Consider the following 8964-nt stretch of genomic DNA (forward strand, 5'->3'; position numbering starts at 1 on the left):
CTGCGGCGCTGGCCTCTACATATATTTTAATAATATAGTTTGATCATTTATGTGCATTTGGAAATGATACTCATTTGCTTAATGTTAGGTATTTATACTGGATTACTTCACGTTTATAGACTGTTCTCTCACTGTTGAGTTTGGTTTGTTTCATTTTTCTTCAGTGACTTCTTTCCTGCTTTCTGTATGTGTCTTCTTGAGCTCTGTCTTCAAGTCCATGCTTTGATCCCCATTTCCTTGACTAGCTGCCCCTTCCTCCAAGTATGTGATAAACCCTTTGTCTTCAGTTCTACTTTCTTAGCTTTGCTTATTGTCTATAAGTAATTGGACATTTTTTACAATTTGCACTTTTTACAATTCTCTTTTAGGAATATAAACTTTGGGATAATGAACTGCAATATGTAGACCAGCTTCTCAAAGAAGATGTGAGAAATAACTCTGTCTGGAACCAAAGATACTTTGTCATTTCTAATACCACTGGCTACAATGATCGCGCTGTGCTGGAGAGAGAAGTCCAGTTAGTAATGTCCTCACTTGCTCATTTGTTGAGAAAATGTGCATACTGACTGCGTTTCTGGCATCAGGGAGCAGCAAGGATCTCGACTGCCCCAGGTTCCACCCTCACAGAACTCAGTAGGACAGAATGCCGAGATAAACGCATACTGATAAATTCACACATCATGTGGTGTGCCTGTACTTATAACATCTTAATCCACTCTGTCTCAGTGTCTTAATTTTAAGATGGGACCATAGTCATAATTTGACTCTAAAAGCTGTTGTCACTGCTGCTGAGAAAAGCTGATTTTTATGCTCCCTCTCATCACCTGGCCTGCTTGGATCCAGGCTCGGAGCTCTTCATTTATCTGTTAAGTTTCATGTTTTGGTAATTCATTTTTTAAAAAACATCTTCCATTAATTCTGCTCCAGGCTTAGGTCTGGAGTAGACATATCCCTCAAACCTCAAACACAGCTTATATTTTCTTTATTTTGCTCTCTTGTCTGAAGTTCCACTGTCCAATATGATAACCACTAGTTTGTATGGCTGTTTAAATTTCTGTTAATTAAAGTAACATAAAATTAAAGATACAGTCCCTAAGTCAGACTAGTCACATATCAGGTGTTCAGTACTCACGTGTGGCTGGTGACCACCACATAGACAACACATACAGAACAGTTCTGGGGCTGGAGTTGTGGTTTAATAGGTTAAGCCAACACCTATCATGCCAGCATCTCATGGGCAATGGTTTGAGTGCCCTGGCTACACTACTTCTGACCCAGTTCCTTGTTGTTGGGCCTAGAAGGACAGCAGAGTATGACCTAAGTGCATGGGCCCCTGCACTCATATGGGAGACCCAGGTGAAGCTCATGGCTCCTGGCTTTGGCCTGGCCATTGTGGCTATTTGGAGGGTAAACCAGCAGATGGGAGATCTCACTCTGTCTCACCTTCTCTCTGTGTAGCTCTGCCTTTTAAATAAATGAAACAAATCTTTGAGGAAAAAAAAAAAAAAGAGAAAAACCACTAGTGGCACTACAATTAATGAAATAGGTCTCTTTAAAAAAAGAAAGATTTTACCATTGCAAGGAAGTCTATTGAATAGTATTGGTTCAAAGAATGACAGTGGCTTACTGGAATCTTTTTTTTTTTTTTTTGAGAAAGAGCTACCTTCGCTGATTATCCTCCAAATTCCCACAACATCTGAGACTAGGCTGGATTGAAGCTGGGAGCTAGGAACTCGAACCAGGTCTCCCAGAGGGGTGGCAAAAACCCAGTTATGGCCGGCGCCGTGGCTCAGTAGGCTAATCCTCCGCCTGCGACGCTGGCACACTGGGTTCTAGTCCCAGTCGGGGACTGTTATTTGCCTCTTTTTGTGTTGTCAGTACGACTTGGATCAATAGAGCAAAAAGAATAAGTAAAACTCAATGCAAATCAGCAAACAAACATCCAGTGATCATAGTTGTATTCTGTGACTTTCTAAATGAATGCTTTAGTTCTTTGTTATCCTTTTTACAACTTTGTATTGTTGCTTCCTATTCTGTTTGGGCTTTTAAAGTGTGCCTATTGGGAAAAAAATGTACAGTTGGTTTCTGAGTGAATCATTTTGTTTTTGTGTTAAAATTTTGCATTTAATTTGCCTGTAAATTTTAAAAAATGAAAAGAGCTACAGGGACCATTTAAGACCTGCAGGGGCACGGTTTTACCAAAGACAGAAAAATAATAGGTTAAGTTGAACTAGTTGGAAAAAATGTTGAGTGAGTTTATTTTACTCTCTGAAAGTATCCTATTGTAATAATACCACACAAAAGCAAGAATACTAAGCTTTAGTCAGTGAGTTAGCTGAGCAAGGATATGATGAACCAGTGGTAATATAATTCAATAGTGTAGGTAAGGGGATGAGAAAAAGGGAGTGCTCATTTTAACTGGAAATTATGTCATAGTTTCTATAATCTTGTTTTAGAATGTGGGAAATTTTATTGATTTTTTTTGTCTATAATTTCCATACTGTCCACTTTTTATAATATATAATAATTTTATACTAATTAACATAATTTCAAGATTATGTTAATTTTCCTTTTTCAGGCACCAGCACATCTTTGTCTTTTTTGCCCAAGGTTGCTTTACCAGTAAGATTAAAGTCTCCTTGTTTTAGCTGACATTTCTTTTGGAAGGAGAACCTTCCATATTAATTTCTTTTCTTACTGTGAGTTGAAGCCTTTGGGTAAACTAAGTGTCCTTCCCTGGAGTTGGATACTGATGAACAGTGGGAGGAGTTACGTAAATAAGAATGGACAACAGCAGACTCAAGGATTCTCTAATTTAGATTTGACCTGGAGAGGTGCCAGAGTCCCTTGAGAGACGTGAAAGAAGACTCACAAGTGGAAGGCCGTGTCCAGGCTGTGCCCTGATCTTTTTACAACTATATCTATTCATTGTGCTGCTCTGTAAAATTATATACACATTTATTTGTGGGTTTTTTTTCTTACAGGTACACTCTGGAAATGATCAAACTAGTACCACATAATGAAAGTGCGTGGAACTATTTGAAAGGGTAAGGGATCCTTTTGCTATTTTTATATATAAAGCAAACAGGCAGCTGATTTGAGGCATCATGGAATATATTCCATGGTCAAATGCAAGAGTACTACTAGAGAATTTTACAGAATTTACATTTTTAGGGATCTAACAAGTATAACAGTGTTATAGTAACTCCCAAGAACTGTGCGCTGTACTCTTTTCATCTTCTCTATTTTTTTAAAGATTTATTTCTAATTTGAAAGGCAGAGTTGCAAAGAGGCAGAGAAAGAGCGAACTTCCATCTGCTGGTTCACTCCCCAATGGGTGCAACAGCCAGAGCTGGGCTGATCTGAAGCCAGGAGCCAGGAGCCTCTTTCAGGTTTCCCACATGGATGCAGGGGCCCAAGGACTTGGGCCATCCTCTACTGCCTTCTATGCCATAATGGAAAGCTGGATCAGAAGTGGAGCAGCCTGGACTTGAACTGGTGCCCATATGAGATACTGGCACTGCAGGCAGCGGCTTTACCTGCTACGCCACAGCACCGACCCCCATACCAATAGTTTTTAAAAATAGCCCAGGAAGAGCTGGCATCGTGGAACAGCAGGTTGAGCCGCCACCCGTGATGCCACCATCCCATATGGGCACTAGTTCAAGTCCTGACTACTCCATTTCCGATCCACTCCCTGCTAATGTGCCTGGGAAAATAGTGGAAGATGGCCCACACACTTGAGCCCCTGCAGTGTGGCAGTTTCAGGCTCCTGGCTTCAACGTGGACCAACCCTAGCCCTTGTGGCCATTTGTGTGTGAATCAGCAGATTGAAGATCTCTCTGTCTCTCCCTTTCTAATTCTGCTTTCAAGTAAATAAATCTTGTATTTATGAATCCTATAGTCTTTTTAAAAATTTTTGTGGAAGCCAGCACTGTGGCGCAGCGGGTTAAAGCCCTGGCGTGAAGCTCTGGCATCCCATATGGGCACTGGTTCTAGTCCCAGCTGCTCCTTTTCCAATCTAGCTCTCTGCTATGGCCTGGGAAAGCAGTAGGAGATGGCCAAGTCCTTGGGCCCCTGCACCCGCATGGGAGACCAGAAGAAGCACCTGGCTCCTGGCTTCAGATCAGCACAGCTCCAGCTATTGCCGCCATCTGGGGAGTGAACCAGCGGATGGAAGACCTCTCTGTATCTACCACTCTCTCTAACTCTGTCTTTCAAATAAATAAAATAAATCTTTAAAAAAAATTTTTTTTGTGAGCAGAGAGAGACTGATAGAGCAAGAGTGGCCGTCCCTTGGTCACTCTCCAAATGCCAGCAAAGGCTGGACTAGCTAGGGGTGAAGCCGGGAGCTGGGAACTCAATCCAGGACTCCCATGTGGGTGGCAGGAGTCCAATTACTTGAGCTGCCTGCCAGGATCTGCCTCTCAGGTTCTCCAGTCAGGAGCTGGAGGCAGGAATCAAACCCAGCTGTTCCAGTATGGCCTGTGAGTGTCTTTGCTGCTATGCTAAAAGCCCATTCCCATGAATCCTATAGTTTTGTTGTTGGTTGTGGTTCTGGTCTTGTCACTGAATGGAGTACACACACTCATGCCCAGCTCAGGAACACAGTGAAGCAGGCTAGCTCATTTACAAACAGATGGTACAAATGGATAGCCAACATTTCATGTTCATTTCTAGATACCTGGACAGTTACAAGTCTTACTCCTTAAACAGAAAAGGCTTCAGTTGCCTGGCCGCTGGTATAACTGATCTTCTTGTTGAATGTGGAAGCCAGCAAGGAAACTAGACCCACAGAGCCCACGGTCACTCTGCAGAGGCGAGCGGTGGGGCCCCTGATGCTCGGCGAGCTAAAGGGACAGGACCTTCTGCTTTAGCTTTGTGTGTCACACAGTTTGAGTACAAATGATTACTGTTTAGCCTCATTATTTTTAAGCTGATTTTACTCTTTGATTATCTGTGATACATTCCTGTAATTGAAAACTTTTGTTTCAACCTCATTCATTCAAAAAATTCTTGCTTATATTTCAGGGCTTTCTTGATCTTTTTACAGTTTTTGTTTTCCTGTCTCAAAACTGAACATTTTACTTTTTTTTTTTTTTTTTTTTTTTTTAGGATTTTGCAGGATCGTGGTCTTTCCAAATATCCCAATCTGTTAAATCAATTACTTGATTTGCAACCAAGTCACAGTTCCCCTTATCTAATTGCCTTTCTTGTGGACATCTATGAAGACATGCTAGAAAACCAGTGTGACAATAAGGAGGACATTCTTAATAAAGCATTAGAGGTAAGCTGGTGGTCTCTGTTTCTGTTTTTAGTATCTCAGCATCAGGTCTACTCAGTACCACTAATATGCATGCCCTTTTGAACATGGTTACTTAAAATTCAGCATGGGACTCTTTTTGGGTTTGGCAACACTATTGAACATTTGAGGGTATTTCATGGAAAATGGAATTCAAAATTTATACATTTCAAAAATGCTGAAACCCATGTATACAAGAGGTCTTCAGAAAGTTCATGGAGGGGCTTTGGCATAACAGGTAAAGCTGCCACCCGCAGTGCTGGCATCCCATATGGGCGCCGGTTCGAGACCCGGCTGCTGCATTTCCAATCCAGCTCTCTGCTATGCCCTGGGAAAGCAGTAGAAGATGGCCCATGTCCTTGGGCCCCTGCACCTACGTGGGAGACCTGGAAGAAGCTCCTGGCTCCTGGCTTCGGATCTGCGCGGCTCCGGCCATTGTGGCCAACTGGGGAGTAAACCATAGGCTGGAAGCCCTCTCTTTCTCTCTGCCTCTCCTCTCTGTGTAACTCTGACTTTCAAATAAATAAATAAATCTTAAAAAGAAAAAAGTTCAGGCCGGCGCCGTGGCTCAATAGGCTAATCCTCCACCTTGCGGCGCCGGCACACCGGGTTCTAGTCCCGGTCGGGGCGCCGGATTCTGTCCCGGTTGCCCCTCTTCCAGGCCAGCCCTCTGCTATGGCCAGGGAGTGCAGTGGAGGATGGCCCAGGTGCTTGGGCCCTGCACCCCATGGGAGACCAGGAAAAGCACCTGGATCCTGGCTCCTGCCATCGGATCAGCGCGGTGCGCCGGCTGCAGCGGCGGCCATTGGAGGGTGAACCAACGGCAAAGGAAGACCTTTCTCTCTCTGTCTCTCTCTCACTGTCCACTCTGCCTGTCAAAAAAAAAAAAAAAGAAAAAAGTTCATGGAAAATGTGTATTATGGAAAAATACATGGATTTCAAAAAGTTTTTACTTATGTTTGAATTCCATTTTTCCACACACTTTGGAACTATTATAGTGTGTGATTAGCAGTGTATCTCAGTTTAGCATGAGATATGTGGGCTCAGAAGCATTTTCCCTTGAGATTGAATCTCCTGTGCCTTTTTAATAAATTTTTATTCTTTATTTTCAGTTATGTGAGATCCTAGCTAAAGAAAAAGACACTATAAGAAAAGAATACTGGAGATACATTGGAAGATCTCTTCAGAGCAAACACAGCACAGAAAGTGCCCTCCCAACAGATGTGCAGCAATAACATCCCGAAGAACGCGATGGAGTGCTTTTATTTTTTTAAGGGACTCTACTGCAAGACCATTCCCTTTGCCTGTGGTGTGAAATGTGCACTGCACAGGTATTGCTTTTTAACAAGAAGGTTCCCTGGGTGCTGCTGCTGTCTGATTAGCTCTGAGTAATAACAGTTATTTTAAAGCAAAGTTATTGGAGGGTAGGGGAAAGAAAAAAGTTCCATCAAGGAACTTTTGTAGTCTTATCAGCATTTAGCCTAATTGCTTAGCATCAGCTCTTCCTTGAGTGGTCTGTGATAAGGACTGGCAGTGGTAGTGGCTGCAGGTACTCATGCAATGGACGCGAGGCGAGGTAACAAGGTGCGGTGCAGCAAGCAGGGAATGCGCTTGCTGCATCAGAGCTGCTCTGCCACACTCACAGTGTCTCGCTCTCACTGTAACCAACTAATGCCAAAACAGTGGTTTTGTAATAAAACTGTAGATGTATCTAAAAACAGTACTATAGTAGTTTGATTTTTTATTAACATTTGTCTGTATACAAGGGACATTGTCTTGGCATAGAAAAGCAATGAAGAGGGCCGGCGCCGCGGCTCACTAGGCTAATCCTCCGCCTAGCGGCGCCGGCACACCAGGTTCTAGTCCCGGTCGGGGCGCCGGATTCTGTCCTGGTTGCCCCTCTTCCAGGCCAGCTCTGCTGTGGCCCGGGAGTGCAGTGGAGGATGGCCCAAGTGCTTGGGCCCTGCACCCCATGGGAGACCAGGAGAAGCACCTGGCTCCTGCCATCGGATCAGCGCGGTGCGCCGGCCGCAGCGTGCCGGCAGTGGCGGCCATTGGAGGGTGAACGAACGGCAAAGGAAGACCATTCTCTCTGTCTCTCTCTCTCTCTGTCCACTCTGCCTGTCCAAAAAAAAAAAAAAAAAAAAAAAAAAAGCAATGAAGAAAATACTGCCATAAATCTAGAATCCAGAAGCATGATGGTATAGGAATATTAAATGTTAAAATGTGAATTGGTCGGTTCTTGATGGCAAGCTGATAGTTTAAGCTCAGTGGGCTTATTTATATACATGTAGGTGGATAGGCTCTTGCCTACTCTTCCAGAAATTCACCCCAAAGCAGTGCTACAGAGCCAGCCATCAGAGTGAGGAGACTGACCTGAGAATGGGGAAGCCACTGCCTGGCTGCCAGCTCCAGGGCCGCTCATCTCTGTCGTGTTCCAGGCAGGCAGCTGTGCTCCCCTTCCCCTGGGCTGTGGGAGCCATCAGGGATACGCAGTTGATGGCTTCCTGGACTCCACGACTGAAGAAGGCAGCCAAAGAGGAGCGGAGGTGTGGAGCAAGCTAGTGTGCAGTGCCTGCACTCCGTCAGTCTCACGTCACTGTCAAGTTGAGTAGTCATCTTTTCTCAAGCTTAGGAGCTCAGAATTTCACACGTCTAGAGAAAATGTTTTCTTTTCATGTTTTACGTGTTAGTTTTTGTTGGCTTTTGATTCCACAGATCTCTAGTGTTACATTTGAAATTGCCATAAAGAGTCTTCCCTCTGTAGACAATTCCAGAGGTGCTATAGGAACAAAAACTGTACAGAGATGCTGTCTGTCATAAGATGGCATTTACCTCAGGCACTATCAGCCCTGTCCCAAGTTGATTGGGTTCAGGCTGCTGCCTCCACAAGGCTCACAGAGCCTGTTGAATAAAAAGTGTAGTGGGAGTTCATTAATTTACAGTGAGAAGTATAGCTATGAAGCAGACCAAATGGTTGTGTCAGCCTAGGCACTTAGCATTTTCTGTCTGATGTTTTAACTGTGTGGCAGTTCATTAATCAAACGGTCGCTCAGTAAGCATTGAATTAGGTGAGGAAGCTTCGTGATTTACACGTACAGTGATTTTAAGCTCTCAATCCCAGTGAGGGCCATTCATCCAGACATCTGGTTCCAGAGTCCAGCCAGCACACCACCCGTCAGACTTTTACAGGCTCAACAGGGTGGTCTGTAAAGGATCTGCTGGGCCAAAACAGAGTATCTTTGCTTCATAACACTATCACTGTGTTGTGCTTCACACTGTTGCAGAAACAGTGGTGGATCAAACTGGTACTATCACACAAATCAAGAGAAGTAGTACTTGGTAATCATTGTATTCTTCACTGCTGTGCATTGAGTAGTTACATAGTTATTCATAAGACCCAACCTGCCTTTCAGTACTTTAGTATTTCTGAATGGCAGGATGCATGAAGCACATCTTTGTGGTTGTCTTGAGTGGGCTGTGGGCCCAATGGCTGCTTTTCTCATGGAACACCATTTCTTACTTGAGCAAAGAGCTGGTACCTGTGGTTATCCACACTTGAATGGGTGGCATTTATTTTATGGGAAAGGAAGTGTTTGTCACTTCAAAGAAAACAACTGAATGTTTGTTGCCAGTGATAACATTTGAGCTTTCATCCACCA

The 8964-nt window shown here is 43.7% G+C and overlaps 1 protein-coding gene across 2 annotated transcripts in view; it reads left to right on the forward strand.

Annotated features, from left to right (window-relative positions):
* Positions 1-7022, forward strand: part of FNTA (farnesyltransferase, CAAX box, subunit alpha) — a 32471-nt gene extending 25449 nt beyond the window's left edge. For both annotated transcript variants that reach the window (XM_008273904.4, XM_017350343.3), the window contains 4 exons: positions 369-517; positions 2985-3047; positions 5116-5287; positions 6415-7022. In XM_008273904.4, coding sequence (XP_008272126.1) covers positions 369-517; positions 2985-3047; positions 5116-5287; positions 6415-6537 — 507 coding nt within the window. In that variant the 3' untranslated portion in view covers positions 6538-7022. The remainder of the gene's footprint in view (positions 1-368; positions 518-2984; positions 3048-5115; positions 5288-6414) is intronic.
* The last annotated feature ends 1942 nt before the right edge of the window (positions 7023-8964 follow it).

This window comes from Oryctolagus cuniculus, chromosome 2 (genome assembly GCF_964237555.1).
Source record: "Oryctolagus cuniculus chromosome 2, mOryCun1.1, whole genome shotgun sequence".
In the NCBI taxonomy this organism is placed as follows: domain Eukaryota; kingdom Metazoa; phylum Chordata; class Mammalia; order Lagomorpha; family Leporidae; genus Oryctolagus; species Oryctolagus cuniculus.